The sequence below is a fragment of the Ictalurus punctatus genome, chromosome 20, assembly GCF_001660625.3.
Source record: "Ictalurus punctatus breed USDA103 chromosome 20, Coco_2.0, whole genome shotgun sequence".
Classification (NCBI taxonomy): domain Eukaryota; kingdom Metazoa; phylum Chordata; class Actinopteri; order Siluriformes; family Ictaluridae; genus Ictalurus; species Ictalurus punctatus.
In genome coordinates this window covers 6,342,304-6,359,143 of record NC_030435.2, presented here as the reverse complement: position 1 = coordinate 6,359,143, position 16,840 = coordinate 6,342,304, and the positions used below count along the sequence as shown (strand labels likewise).

At 38.2% G+C, this 16,840-nt stretch overlaps 1 protein-coding gene across 1 annotated transcript in view; it reads right to left on the bottom strand.

Annotated features, from left to right (window-relative positions):
* LOC108280600 (tyrosine-protein kinase receptor UFO) overlaps nt 1-16,840 on the bottom strand; it is a 39,584-nt gene that overhangs the window by 5,468 nt on the left and 17,276 nt on the right. Inside the window, exons 8-15 of the mRNA XM_017495757.3 lie at nt 12,395-12,534; nt 8,098-8,239; nt 7,946-7,969; nt 6,267-6,396; nt 5,442-5,533; nt 629-724; nt 406-483; nt 154-246 (exon numbers count right to left, since the gene is read on the bottom strand). Coding sequence (XP_017351246.1) covers nt 154-246; nt 406-483; nt 629-724; nt 5,442-5,533; nt 6,267-6,396; nt 7,946-7,969; nt 8,098-8,239; nt 12,395-12,534 — 795 coding nt within the window. The remainder of the gene's footprint in view (nt 1-153; nt 247-405; nt 484-628; nt 725-5,441; nt 5,534-6,266; nt 6,397-7,945; nt 7,970-8,097; nt 8,240-12,394; nt 12,535-16,840) is intronic.

Genomic DNA, 16,840 nt, shown 5'->3' with positions numbered 1-16,840 from the left:
CTCTTATGGTTAAATAATCAACTTGGTGTGGTAACGGCATCAACCCACCAGTGTTTCGTTTTGATGTGTTATTATTTACAGTCTCGAATCATTAGATCCAGATAGTTTGTAGGACAATGATACACTTGCTTGTGCAATATTTGCTTTTCTTACCTAGTAGCCTCATGACATTCTGATGGTCGAACTCCTTCATACAGGCTGCTTCTCTCAGAAAGTCCTCCATCTCAGTGCGGGTACAAATAGCAACTGACACACACACACACACACACACACACACACACACACACATACACAAAAAGAACAGCTTATTTTAAAAGAGAATACTATGAATAGAGTATGAACAACTATACAATGCCCATGTAATGAGAATTTCATTAATTTTCATATGTTTTGTCCTAAACTCACTCTTCATTGTCTTGACTGCTACTTTAAGAACTGAGTCCTCTTGAGTCAGAAGGCCTTCCATAACAGAGCCAAACTCACCTGCACACATAAACACACACAGACACACAGACACACACACACACACACACACACACACACACACACACACACACATACATTATTCTACATGCCTGGAGTATAACTAAGGCTGTAAAGCCATTGTAGGATGTGAAGCCATGCTCACCCTCTCCGAGTGTTTTTCCCAGAGTTAGTTTGTGTCTGTCCACCATTACGTCTTGCAGCTTCTGTTTGAGTTCATCGCTGATTCCCAGTGAGTTCACTGCAGAGAGAAACACATACTGATGACTGGCTTTGTAAGGACTTGAGCTCTCCTTTAAAAAAAAAAAAAAAAAAAAATCCCAGATAACAGACAAGATTTGGTTAACTAGCGAAATTCAGACTGACTAACTGCTCAATAGCCTATATGTGTCATGCAAATCAGAGAAGGAACTCTGAACTACAGTTCCCAGCAGCCACTGGATCACAGTCACATGACCACCTGCACCTGAATCAGTCACAGTTGGCACTGCATTCTTTGTCTTCCATTTGTTTTTCTTTGCCATTGTCTCTGTTGCTGTGTTTAGGTCTTTGGTTGATGTTTACTCTTTGCCTTAGTGTTTTGGCACAAACTCTGTAGCTATTGTCTTGTGTTTCACTTGTAGTTATATTAAAGTAAATCTGCACTTGCATCCGTCTCCGCCCTTGAATCGTGACAACATGCAGATGTACAATATGCTACATTGTCCCAAATGTAGGATTTTCTAAACATCTGGCACTCATTACACAAAATTCGAATTCTAAAAATTTCCAATGCACCAATTGAAAAACACTGCAAACTTCCTTGTATTTTTCGTGCCTAGAGTGCAAAGAAACTCAGTGCTGCATGTGAAATCCTCGGTCATTGCCCTTGAAGTAAATTTGATTTTACTGGCAGAGATGATAAACAATCATATCGGTCAGCTGTAGCCAGGAGTTATTCATAGTCATTACTGTATCAAACAACAATTTGGGTCAGCTGTAGTGAATCCTGGAGAGGACTTTATGCAGTAGAAATCACTCACGAAGGCAACATGACTAAATGAAACTGGAAAAGTCTGTTCTCTCTTTAAACATTCCCACAAGAGAGAAAGTGGAAGGGAGGTAACTGCCAGGGAATTTAGCCAGAATGTGATTGTCACACACACACACACACACACACACACACACATGCCCACGCACTAGAAGCAAGAAAAATAAAACGTGCTTCATCATACACAAAAGCCTGATTTCATTTCTCCCTGTCTATGTTCTCCGATAAAGCATTACATCATACTTCACTTAAACTTTCTGCTTCACACAAAAACAAGTGAGGTCAGAGAGTGCCAGTCAGTCTAGCTCTAGCTTTGGCCACTTGAATTAGTTATGTAAGTCAAATGTGCAGGAAAAACAGAGGTTGGAAATATTAAAGGAATAAAACACAATGCCTGCTAATGGAAAATAAGCTGCCACTGTTGGACCCTTGAGCAAGGCCCTTAACCGTCTCTGCTCCAGGGGTGCTGTATCATGGCTGACCCTGCGCTCTGACCCCAGCTTCCTGACATGCTGGGGTATGTGAAGAAAAGCGAATTTCACTGTGCATATGTGTATGTGATAAATAAAGACTCATTATGTATCAAAAAAAGTTTTATTCCTTACTGCATATTGACTCACATGTATTCCTTCCTTTTGACTCAGGTGTTCTTCCTCTTATACCACAGCAGAGAAGAACACAGAACGGCATGTCATACTCGGCGTACTGTTTATTCATTTATAGTTGCTTGTAATGTTGTGAAACATCCACAAAACAAGTTAATTCCTGTTACTAATCCCTCATCAGTCTCTCCTTTTTCCCTCTCATGAGGTTAATAAGAGAAAAAAATGCAGTTTTTCATGCTACCAAGAAATGAATACCCACTCAGTCCTGAAGACTTTCCAGTGTCGGAATCTGTGGATGTGGATAATGATATCAATCAGGTTACCTACCTAACTAATGTTAAATGAAGGAACTTTCAACAAGCATGTGAAGGCAGCACGAGGTTATCCAGATCAGCCAGATAAAGTTATTTAGTTTCAAAACTTCCCATGCAGTATTCTACTACTGAAAAAAGGCAAATTATCTCTAATGACACGGTTTGATAAATGAGAAATGACAAAATATTACTTTACAGTACGGATAAATATCAAAGTAATTGTTCATTTATTTGTTATTTATCTATCTAAACTTTACTCAACAGTTCAAGCAGTAGAACAAAATTACTCAAGCAACTTTATGCATGAACTAGCACTGCAATTTGGCATGAAAAGAGCCCCGTGGCCCATAATTCATCTTGTCCTAAACTTCCTAAAAAGCTGTCCGGGAGCACATCTGGTGTGTATGTGTAGATCACTAGTGTTTTCCTGCAGCTGTGAGGGTTTATGGTGTGCACGTAAGCATGTGCTCAGTCCTCGAACATGCTCCCACATGCTGAGCGCAAGTACATGTTTGTTCTTATGGGAACCTCCACTTGTACCCCTGAGCAGGTGGCGAAACTGATGAACAACTCCAGAGAATATAATCTAATTCCTTCCATTCTTCATTTAAGCTATTATTCTGAGTTTCTTCTCTACTCTAACTGTTGTGTTGTGAGCATTTGAACTTTTTCTCTCGGCCACTTTGTCACAAAGGCAAGTTAAGACTCAGCAGGGAGGGTAATATAAAAGAAGCACTGTCTGAACTAGAGCATGCATTGACACTATGAAATGTGATGCCGACTCGTGTGTGAGTGTGTGTGTGTGTCCATTCTTGAGAAGATAGTGTGTATCCAAGTTTCCACACCAAGGAAAAGGTTTATATCTAATCTAAGTGTTCTTACTAAAACTGAAGCCATTTTAATAGAGCAGTTTGTAATGTTTAGAGCCTTCGGCTGCTTGAGAGGACATTTGTAAATCAAAACACTGACAAGCAATGATTTCCCTACGTGGATTCCTCCATGATTGTCTTTCTTAGCAATAGGCTACCCATCTAAATGTGATGAGTGATGTACTATATATTTACCTCCTTAAAACACAAACTGTATGATCAATATTATAGAGTTAGCAAATATGTTTGTATGTTGACTGATCCAATAAACAATACCTGACAATAAGTCATTTAAATGCAAGAAGTGTTACTTTGTTTACTGTTTGTGTTGTGAGCAGCCATGTTGATTTGATGTCATTTGCTGAACTTGGGTTAGTGGAGACTTTCCCAAAGTTGACCAATAGGGTCGAATAGTCAGAGATTGGAAATTCTGATATACAAGTTTTAGGCGAATTCAGCAACATGTCACAGGCTGCTGTGAAATAAGATTAAAAAAAAAGATGAAGGACTAAGCACCTTTTTTTTCCAGCAGGGGGTTGGGGCAGGAGGGGTATGGTCTGTGGGAGTTCATTTCTGGGCCAGAAACCTTAAATCTTAACAGAAACCTAAAGAAACTAGGGGTGCAAAGAAAACTATTTGAATCAGAAAAACGGCCCAACAGTCAAAAGGATAATGGTTAAAAACCCATACTGCAACGAAGCACACAGCAATCGATTCACAGTCTTCGGTTCTGTCGTGCATGTGCACGAGTGTGTGCATGAGTGAGTCTTGCGTCTTAAGTCAAAAGTTTGGAGAGGAAATGAGCAGGAAATGTAAAATACTCTGACAGCACCATAAACTTACACACACCTATGAAGGTGTCAATATATTGTATATGACAGTGACTAAGTGCTTTAAAATTGTTGTTCCTCACAAAAATCTAAACTAGGATACATCAATACATATTTATTTTAACTGGACCAAATCATATTGGATTGGATTTAAATCCAATTGTACCAAATCAGTAGTAGGACAAAGTAGTGAACTGAAAGGTATCGATTCATTACTATGTGTTACCATGTGTATTGCATCTTCTGGAAGAAGGAGATTCACAACCCTAGAAGTGAAAACTAGTGAGATCCCTTATGTCTTGCATGAGAAATCACAGGTTTTTTATGGAATCTTTTTAAAAACACATTTAACGTGACAAATTGCACCTTTAAGCAACACCCCGATCACCCTGAACCCTGAGAACTGACAGCGAGCAGAAAGCAAACTTTACAAATGTACAAAAGTAAAATAAAATAAAGCATAAATTTTGTTACATTATTAATTTAAAGTCAGACACATTCTAAGCCTTGTAATTAATTAAGGAACTGGATCGGGGGCTTTTGAGCATTGCTCGTCTCATCTGATACAAAGCACTATTTAGCCAATTTGCTAGCTGGCTGTTAAATAACTAGACAATTTAAATAAAGTACACTAGTAAAGAGTGTTCTTACAGTCCTTGGTACTTTAAATAAATTTCCAATTATAAGGAATTTCATCATATCCTTATAAGCTGGTATTAACTTCTTTTTTTTTTTCAACACCAAAACAATTAACCTGTTCTTTGGTTTTTGTACACCACAATTACTTACTTAATAGCTAGAAATTGTGTTTACTTAAACTGTCTTTTAATACCTAAAACATTCTGTACTGTGAACTGTAAAAAAGCCTACTTCTACTACTACTACTACTACTACTATTAATAATAATAATAAGCTTTTGTTATACTTTCTAACTGTAATAGAATCAGATCTAATATAATGAAATGTAATATTTAATGCAATTAGATTAACGTTTTTAACATAAACCCAAAATCACTGCAGTACCAACATGACAGCATCTTTCAAGCAATCTGTCTAACAGCTTGAGGCTATTGATAAAAACACATTCCAGCATTTTCAAAAATACCGCTAGGTAGAAACCATACACCCTAAGTATAGGGGTCAAGACAGTGCTGCAGAGAACACTGATGAGATTCACACGTTCAGTTTCCATCATGTTTGGACATGCTGAGAGATTGCAATCTCACTCGTGGGTTCAAGCAAAGCACTGACATAAGAGAGAACGTAGTACAACTAACATACTACATCGGAAGATGCAGAATCAGACTCACATGTGGCTTCGTTGGTGCGGCGGCTGTACGTACGACGAGCTCGATACCGAACCACCAGCTCTCCACTCTCCATCATGGGCTCAAACGCCTCACTGAGAACATACAATATACACAGCATACACCGCAGTGTTTCGTTAGATAATCCCTTTCAATCTTTAGCCTGAAAATATTTAGCATGAAAAACAAATCATTGTATGAAAGAAAATGAAAAAATATAGTCAAATATACTCAAAGTCCCAAGACATATTTTTTGTCCAACATATGTTTGCTCATAATTTTACTAAAGCTACATGGATAATATAGCTATCACCTAATCTCATCCAAAATCTTTTTGTTAATTTCATTGGCGATGTCACTCAGACTCACCAATGTGGTTTCATGTGACTTACTGCACTCTGTAAGTCTGAATAAAACATTAAGCTCTAATGTTATCTTGGATGACACTGCATTCTCTAACAAATGCAAAACTAACACATTATAATGTTTTTACCCATGTTCTTAGCGTGGTTTAATAATTCAGGACCCTAGGACTCGCTTCCAAAAGTCTGAAGTAGTAGAACACTGAAAGTGATGCGGATTATAATATAGTTCCACTTTGACCTTAAATATGGACTAGTTTACTCAAATATGGATTAGTTTGCATAGCTTAATCATTTCGTCTGAAGGTTTTCATTTATTTAAATAAATTTTTTTTTAGAAAAAATTATTTGTTATCTACGTCATCCTTGTAGCTCCGGAGCTAAAGCTAAACTAAAACTAAATCACATCACTGATCATGTGGGCATTGCATTTTTCCTTCAGTACATCAGCCTGGTGTTTACTCACCCAAAACGTGTTTCCTTCCGCCTCAGTTTGGCCATGTATACAGCCATGAGCACTGCCAGAGCTATAGCTACTGCCACGGCCATGACTACGTACCACCAGTGCCAGGACAACGCTGGAGGAGAGGAGCGACCTGAGAGAAAGAGGTAAAACAGACTGGTTTAGGAAAGTGGTGCTGATAGAATAACAAAAACAGCAGCAACATTTTACTTGCTGCCTCATTTGCACACAGCCTGGTCAACTGTTGAGTGCGTTTTTTTTTTGTTTTTTTAATATACAGATCTGTAACGTGTCATTTGCCTTTGATTAAATTGCTGTCTATTTTAAAGGAGGAGTTTTTAGAGACCTCTGCTGCATATGAGGTGAATTGCAAACAAAGAAACAAACAAACAAATAAATAAGCTTCCTCATGTTCCTCAATTGAGCCAGTGTCCTCTGTAATGTCTACAGATGCCTTTTAGAGAGGCAGGACAGAGCTCATTTCTGGGCTGGGATGAAACAGAAGTTTGAAAAGCTAATTCTTCACTGCACCGGAATGTTACTTTTTTCTCAGGTATATTTAAATTATACACTAATGACAGGTCTAGAAACACAACAAAAATAAAAGGATTATGAAATACAAGCTGAATTTGAATGATAGCAAACTGAAATTGCATTCCATGACCAGAATTTGTATGCAAGCTTTCAATTATGATTTTCTAATAAAAGTTTTATTTTCAATTTCAAACTCAGTTCTTCAACATCAAATTCAAAATTTCAGACTCGAGTCACTACATCCAGGGAATTAGGAAAAGCAAGAGAGCACAGAACTGAGCACCACATTTCAGCAAAAATACTGTGTTTTGGAAATTGTTTTAAACACAGTTAGCAGTGGCACATTTCTCAATCCATCCTGCATCCTCAAAGTTCTCTTTTGGTGTGAGATCAGTTGGAAGAGATTTGGGAAATTTGTGCCTGTTGGAGGCAGAGGTGGAGATAAAGGGGCAGACGGAAACCGTTAAGCAGAGTCAATTAATGAGGCGGGAACGCAGATACAACTCATAATTTCAGGAGCACTAATATGTCACGCAATATGGTGTGCCGCACTAGACGATTATGTGGACCATTAAGGCAATGAACAAACTGAAAAATGTTTGGATGAAGACTTGCAGCAGCTCAGTGTGTGTGTGTGTGTGTGTGTGTGTGTGTGTGTGTGTCTTGTGGTTGATAGTTTCTCATACATGACCTCAGTGCAGACTTTCCTACAGGGCGTGTACCCGGTATTTAATATGTTTAGCTCATACTGTTCCTCCTTTCTTACTTTCTTTCCTAACGGAAATCTCTCCCTGTCCACCCTGTTCCACTCCCTCCTCCCTCTTTTCCTGCCCCACACCCCTCTCAGTCTCTATTGTCCATTTCATTCAGCTCATAGACAGTGTTAGACTAAGCTAACAGAGATGTAACATGGTGCTAAATATTTATGACTTTCCCACTTTCTACACTCCCCCTTCCCCTTCTTTTTTGTTCCCGTCTTGTCTCTTCCTTCCTCTTTGAACTTATGAAACATCCGACAAAAATGAAAGCAGCAAGAAATGAAAAGGAAGTACAAAAATGTTTGGAAAATGCCATGAACATGAAAGTGCATGAGATCACTTCTATCTGCATGTGTGTGTGTGTACGTGTGTACGTGCGTGCCCACTCACCTGACGATTGTATCCGTCCAATGTCTGTAAGCAACAAAGCAATAATTATTAATTGTATAAACTATCCTTTTCATCATTTTGAATTGAAATTTAAATGTTGCTTCAATGCCTCTTTCATTCTTTCCACCGTTCTCTCACTCTGTGTCTCATACCTGCAGGGACAAGAGACGTCTGCACCGGGGTCCATGGTCCGTATCCTGCCCCCGTGTAGGCACGCACCCTGAAGGTGATGTTTGATAAAGGGACTGACATGTTAACAGACAGCTCCGTTACCATTCCTATGTCCAACACGACCTGGAGGAGAGAGAGGACAGAACTTCAGGACATCATACATTAAAATGCATAGGCTTCATTGTGTCAGGTTCAGTTCGTACATTGTAATAATGCTGGAATAAAGTTTTCTTATGACAGTTCAAATGTCAAAAATGGATGCCAAGTAACAAAGCAAAAGTGGAAAATATGCTAGAATGTTTTTTTTAAATGGAGCTGTTAAGAGGATCGTTCTCATCCTTATCAAAAAAATAACCTGGACATGTAGCATGAAACATGCCACACTATCCATCATCTTTGTATATTTGTCTCCTTTCTTGCAGAATAAGTAAGAAATAAAACACTTAGGGTGTGCTGTTATAGAAAAACAATTAGCCAGTGACCTGGTAGTTACTGTATGAAGCAGAGTTACTGACTACATTTGCATGGACAGCAGTAATCTTATTATTGACCTTACTCTGAGTAAGATAATAAATGTGATTAAGGTGTTTACATGAGTCGCTTTTTGAATACTCCTTTTATGTTCCCGTTTTACATGATATAGAACATAATTAAATTAACGGCACACGTCATTACGTCACCGCGACACGCCGTCCGACATCCCTCCAAAATTTCACGTACAGTGAGGGAAAGAAGTATTTCATCCCCTACTGATTTTGTATGTTTGCACACGGACAAAGAAAAGATCAGTCTATAATTTTAATGGTAAATTTATTTGAACAGTGAGAGACAGAATAACAACAAGAAAATCCAGAAAAACGCATGTCAAAAATGTTATAAATTGATTTGCATTTTAATTAGGGAAATAAGTATTTGACCCCCTCTCAATCAGAAAGATTTCTGGCTCCCAGGTTTCTTTTATACAGGTAACAAGCTGAGATTAGGAGCACACTCGTAAAGGGAGTGCTCCTAATCTCAGCTTGTTACCTGTATAAAAGACACCTGTCCACAGAAACAATCAATCAATCAGATTCCACACTCTCCACCATGGCCAAGACCAAAGAGCTCTCCAAGGATGTCAGGGACAAGATTGTAGACCTACACAAGTCTGGACCGAAATCCTGCAGCGCCTGCAAGGTCCCCCTGCTCAAGAAAGCACATATACATGCCCATCTGAAGTCTGCCAATGAACATCTGAATGATTCAGAGGACAACTGGGTGAAAGTGTTGTGGTCAGATGAGACCAAAATGGAGCTCTTTGGCATCAACTCAACTCGTCGTGTTTGGAGGAAGAGGAATGCTGCCTATGACCCCAAGAACACCATCCCCACCGTCAAACATGGAGGTGGAAACATTATGCTTTGGGAGTGTTTTTCTGCTAAGAGGAAAGGACAATTCACCGCATCAAAGGGACGATGGACGGGGCCATGTACCGTCAAATCTTGGGTGAGAACCTCCTTCCCTCAGCCAGGGCATTGAAAATGGGTCGTGGATGCGTATTCCAGCATGACAATGACCCAAAACACACGGCCAAGGCAACAAAGGAGTGGCTCGAGAAGAAGCACATTAAGGTCCTGGAGTGGCCTAGCCAGTCTCCAGACCTTAATCCCATAGAATATCTGTGGAGGGAGCTGAAGGTTCGAGTTGCCAAACGTCAGCCTCGAAACCTTAATGACTTGGAGAAGATCTGCAAAGAGGAGTGGGACAAAATCCCTCCTGAGATGTGTGCAAACCTGGTGGCCAACTACAAGAAACGTCTGACCTCTGTGATTGCCAACAAGGGTTTTGCCACCAAGTACTAAGTCATGTTTTGCAGAGGGGTCAAATACTTATTTCAAATACATATATACTCATTAAAATGCAAATCAATTTATAACATTTTTGACATGTGTTTTTCTGGATTTTCTTGTTGTTATTCTGTCTCTCACTGTTCAAATAAATCTACCATTAAAATTATAGACTGATCATTTCTTTGTCAGTGGGCAAACATACAAAATCAGCAGGGGATCAAATACTTTTTTCCCTCACTGTATCAACATACAGTTCATCTTCATTATGGTACTGTATATATAGTTTTGGGTGTTTTTATTTAAAATTTTTACGAACGCTTACAGTGCGGTTAATTATTTGTCATGTCATGCTAAACATGCTAATAGACGACTGCTTGAAGCCATGGGCTGCGTCCCAAACCACGTACTTACCTACTGTATAGTAGCCGAGATACATGTATTTCGCCTGCTATAGGCCTATATTAGGCAAGTACGCAGTTTGGGACGCAGCCATGCTCTCTTCTTTGCCGTAAAACGGTTGAGCACTGCCGTGTGTGATTGTGTCCTGTCGTAAAATGTGGTGAAAACTCTCACACGACGTTAATAATGTGATTAAGGTGTTTACATGTCTGTAATACACCTCGATAATGTGAGTAAAACAGGAGTACTCCACATGTCTTAATTCGATTTGTGTTTACTTCGAGTATGACCTTGATCGGATTATGGTAATTAAAAATTGCTGTTTACATGGTAGTTTCTTAATCAGAGTATTGTGTTAATCGGGTTAATAGTGGATTATTGCTGTCCATGTAAACGCACTGACTGTTACCACACCAAAGTTGACTATATTCCAATAACAGCAGTTCCCGAAGTGTTTTATTCCTCTTATACCACGACAGTTTGCCAGCGATGATCATTTTTAAAGTTAAACAATGACTTGTCATACTTTTTATCTATTTACAGTTACAATATGTTGTGTATGTCCATGAATCAAGATCCTCACAACTTATCACTTATGTTATATACAGCTATAAATCATTATTCCCCTTACCAGCCTCTTTTGTTCTCTCTCTCTCTTCAAGTGAATAAGACAAATCTGCCCGGTTACCTAGAAACCGCTAGGCACAAAAACCTCTGTCCTGAAGTCTTTCCCGTAGTGGAAAATATACTGGCTGTTACAAAGCGCTGACACTGGAGACTCATTCTTTAAATATCAAATAAACATCTAAAAATAGAACATTTCCCCAGATCAACAGTTATAGAATTTTCTTATAATGTTATTTTTTTAAAATCCATTTATTATTACTATTAGTAGAATGTGGCATGTCTACCATAGAAGTTCCAGTGAACCAGTGTTTACTATAGAAACGATAACACTATTACGAGTGTATTATTGTAAACACGTGATTAGAATTACTGTCAGAACCACTGTCAGAGCTGTTGTTATAGAAAATTAATCAACACCTTCTGACCAAAAAGAATGAAGTATTCAGCGGTGCTGAATGTATATATATATATATATATATATATATATATATATATATATATATATATTGATATAACAATTTCAGATTACAGATATATCTTCACACTCCTGACTGAAAATATTTAATGGTGATCACCACACACCTGAAATTAAGCAAGCACATTCACATTAAGCTAGAACATGACGTCAATGTAATTGCTACTGAAAAAATGACTTAGCAGTGTTAAGGTGAAAATACCAAATGTTACAAAGTCAATCATTCATGAGTAACACATTGCAAAGAAGCATTTGATAGGATTAGAAGTAGATCACAATGTGTAAGAAATGAGGTGAATGGGTTAATGGATGGCTGCTACCGAATAACTGCTATGTCCATATATGGTATACGCTTATTTGCTGAATACTATGTCATAGTATGTTATGTTTATATTCTCAGCATTTTTATTATATTTTTATTCCTTTGAACTACGTGTTATATCGGACACTTCAACACTAGAACTGTGTACTATTCGGCGCTACACTTACTGTGAGTTTTTCCTGTTTTAGTAGTTACTGTACTGTCTTGCGCTGTTTAGACACGTTTGCACACGTTTGCACATTCACTTTATGTAGAAATGTGTAGATCTTATTTAGTTCTGTGTTGTCTTATGTGGTTAGCGTGTTGTTTTATGAAGCACCATGGTCCTGGAGAATCGTTGCGTTGTTTCACAGTGTACTGTACCAGCTGTATATTTATATATGGCTGAAATGACAATAAAGCCACTTGACTTGACTTGAGTTCAATACGCATTATACACATTGTGTAATGTTACAAAATCCCAGAGGAAATGCAGATGATTTTTTTGCACTCATAGGAAGCTTAATCATCAACAAGAGTAACTGTGGGAGTATTAATTAGGAAATACAACACAGATGAAAACTGTGAGGAATTTGCATGGTAAGTGTGTGTATATATGTGTGTGTGTGTGTGTGTGTTTACTTTACCTGTTCCGTATTAGGTGTGCTGTACTCAATCATGTAGCCCTGTAGCTCTCCATTAATCTTCCCGTCAGGTTTGGCCCAGCTGATCAGCAACTCTGTTTTGTTCAGCATAGCAGTGACGTTCACTGGTGCACTGTCTGGAACTAAAAACACACACATATGCACATTAAGTACAGTCTTAACCATACGTCACAGAAAAAACTTTGGTGCATGTTACATATGTTACTGTGCTTCCTAGCAATGGAATTAACATCTCTATCCTATTCCTGACTCCGTTTAAACTAAATATCAGATATGTGTACATAAGGAAGCATATGTTATTATTTTGACTTAATATCTCATTATTCTACTTAATAACTTGGTTTTTTTTTCAATATATTATGTCCTTATTTTGAATTAATCTCATTATTTCAAGATAGTATGACAATATTTTAACTGAATGCCTCACTATTTCAGCTTAATAACTTTTTTGTGTTTTTTTTTTTTTTTTACCAATCATTCGACATATATCTGTCACGTGGATTCCATTAAAGCAAGACTGACTTACTTACTTACTATCTGCAAAACAGCATATGGAATAAGATTATGGGATAAGCTATTATATTCAATATATTAGTCTTAATGATTGTGGGGTGTTAAATATTAAGTTGAAATAATGAAATAATATGCCAAAACTATTAAATAATCTAGATATTAACTTTAATTTACGAGTACTTAATTTGAAAGTCAAAATAACGACATAGTATCTTGATGTAACAAGTCATTAAGCATGCTTATTAATATTACTCAATTATTACGGCAAAATAACGAGATATGAAGCCAAAAGAACAATATCTTGAAATAACAAGCCATTAAGTCAAAATAATGAGATATTAGGTTAGAATAACATGATATCCTGATGAAATAAGTCTCTAAGTTGAAATAATGAGATATTAAGACAAAATAATCACAAAATATCTTAGAATCATGTGCTATTAAGTCAAAATAAAGAGATATTAAGTCAGAAATATCTTGAAATAACAAGTTATTAAGTAAAAATAATATGGTATATTTTATAGTCAAAATAACAACATGATATATTGAAATAACAAATCTTTAAGTTGAAATAATGAGATATTAAGTCTAGATAACAACATGATATCTTGGAATAACAATGTATTAATTCAAAATAATGAGATTTTAAGTCAAAATAATAACATGATATCTTGGAATAACAATGCATTAATTCAAAAATAATGAGATATTAAGTCAGAAATATCTTGAAATAACAAGTTATTAAGCTGTAATGCTTTAAAGCAAACACATTTAATTACCATGTTATTTACCTGCCTTGTATCTACACTGACTGGTAAATGAATAAGGTAAAACTAGCTGATACTATAATTACCTGTGATGCACACTCTGGCGCTTACACTGTAGAGAAGGCAGGGGAAAAAGTTGTTTAAGCTAATACGAAAATGAGAAATTTAGCCAAAATAACAAAATACACTGACGAGCCATGATGAGTGTGAGATGGTTCATTAACCGGGTATCAGGAAATACCATGCGTGCTGTATAGTGATTTCAGCGTGCCATTGGAAACACTCTTGTATTACTAGTGTTAATATTTGTCAGTGTTATATATATACTGGTCTTGTTCTGCCGTTGCCCTGGACACAGTATTTAGTTGTTTTCTCCACTTTACCTCACCTGCTATAATTAATAGGATGTGTTAGAGCAGGGAAAATACTCAAATGTGTTTGTACAATATGGAAAATATGAAGGACCTGGGATGAGAATCATTGTCTCCTATGTCTTTTACTTTATATTATAGGCACATATATTATGTGTGTTTCATGCAAAAGTCTTCAATAACATATATATATTTTTTAATGTTCTTGCTGACTGAAATGAGTAGAAACAATAACACATAAAGTATAAGTCATTATCCAGAAGTCGAGATGTAAAAAACGGTAAAAATTTACTTGTCTTGGTCGTAATCTGTTATTTTAATATTGTATTGAGTAACAACCAAGTAAGCTTTTGCGTTTTTTTGACACCCACAAGATGTGTTTTCCAGCTGTTTGTGTGTTTGTCCCAGCTCTGAGGACGTGGTGTCAGGGAATTCAGAGAATGTATCTTTACTAGAGAAAAGAGGTCAGTGGTAAAAATGAAAAAAGTCTAACCGAGGGCATTAGGTTGATTGAGAGAAAAGTCATCTCACACCCACCCAGTACACACACACACACACACACACACACACACACACACGGCTCTATGTCTCTGTCTGGGCCCCCCCTCTACCTCCTCTTTATTTTTTTCCTTTTGTACCCTGTCCCTTTTCTCTCCCAGTCCCTCTGTCTCCGCTCCAGAGCACAAGGAGAAAAACTAAAAACGCACACTGGCAGCCAGAAAGGCCAAGATCAGGCAAGAGGAAAAAAAAACAAAACACATGAATAACAGGCTAGAAATAGCAAAGTGTGTATACGTGTGTGAGTGTGTATCCACAAACTGGTTCAGTTAAGTATAATTTTCTTTCCTTCTTCCCACTTAAAACATACAGTGGGTTTTCGTTTCCTTGTTTTCTACATGGCCTGCAGGAACACACTCTCCCATGTCACAGTGCTCGGGCTGTTCTGAACGTGGTAGAGCTCTGACGATGCTATCAGGCAGCGTTTCGTGCCTGATTGTTACCACATGTGGATCTGGCTGAACGCTAACAAAACAACTGGTGTGTTTTGGAGCCAAAATCTCTTAAACTCTCAAGCTTAACTCACACATACTGCTCTCTTTCTGTCTATCCGAACACACCCAATCTTCCTGTTTTTGCGGACAAGCCAACAAAAAACAAAAAAAATAACACATGTGACTAACACGACTAATACGAGGGAATAAGTAAACATGGAGAGGAGGAAAAAACAAGCAAGAAAATAGAATAACTGACAGAAGCCACAAACTGCTCACAAAAATGTGGAGGACATAGACTACTGACAGATCTTGCACTGGGATTAATGTGTGTGAGTCATATTTTCTTTCGCCAAGCATGTGCAAAAACGTGGCACAGCTCAATGGAAAAGCAATTCCCTAAACTGAACCTTCACTGTGTACACGGTCCATATTAGTCAGAACTGAAGACAAAAAAAAAAAAAACACGCTCTTTAACAGCAGTCATCTGTGATTTCTATCCTAGACTGAGAGACCTGGCTCCAAACACGTTACAGCTCACCATTAGCACACCACTAAGCAGTCACAGGCGGCTGGAGCTTTAAATGAGTCAAAGGGTTCCCATCAAGCCCTGCGCTACATCTGCGTCTTGCACTTTACGAGGCCAGAACCGTGTTTTTAGCCTCCCTGCAATTAGTCACAAATCAGCGTTGTTTGCTGTTTGTAGCCGCAGTCGTTTTAAAAGAACAGTGAGAGATCAAGTTAAATGACTCACACGCAGATGCTGCTTTATATATTCCTTTGGTCAAGTGGAACTCAGTCCACCTCCTACAGGTAGTTTCAGGTTCAGTACCGCAGTACACTTCCCGGTCCGCATGACAGATTTCACATTAGACTAAACTGCCAGTGCGAAAGCCCACTCAGAAATCTCCCTTAGGTTTATCAGTTAATTATTAAGAAAAGACGCCACATGACCAAAAATACTTGGACTTTACTGAGACTATCTAGCTATTTAGTTAGCACAAACAACGTAGAGGCAGAGTGAAAATCGGGTGACTAAAAATGGTACTGCATTTACACTTAGATACACCATTACATGAAACAATTTCCAAAGGCGTGATCACAGCAGATGTGGATCATGTGCAAACATGCTGAAAACATGACTGTTTTAGCAGTATAGCAGAAATATAGCCTACATTTCTGTACACTGAAATTATTGTATTTTTGTATTCAATTTCTGTATTCTGTAATCCTCTCAAAGAAAAATCCTCTCTGTGATTCATAGTTTTTTAGTTTATTTCTGTTTCCCTCTTTTTTTGATGAATGACTTGGCTCTTTCTCAACACCCCCCCCCCCCCCCCCCACACACACACAACCCCATCCCTCTCTCTATAGCACTTATCCCTAGGGCCAGGCTGGCTCTGGGAAACAAGCAAAGAGCATGTTGTTTTTACTCCCTCCTCCACATTTTCCTGCTCCCTCCATCTCTTTGCCTTTTCCCACACTTCATGCCTGTGCTTCATCCTTTTCTTATTCGGTCGCAGAGAAATTCCGGGTCATCCGGGGTCATTAGAGAGGGACCCCGGGAGCACTGAGGATGAAAGGAAGGATCGAGAGAAAGGACATGGCCAGCTTGTTGGGGAGCGCAGGAAGTGCATTCCTGACCGGAATTTGAAGAACGGCCCGTAGCCACGATGAGCGAGAGAGAGAGAGAGAGAGAGAGAGAGAGAGAGAGAGAGAGAGAGAGAGGAGGGGCAGAATGGGATTAGGGTCATAATCCGATCATACTGCAGCAACTGACATGGT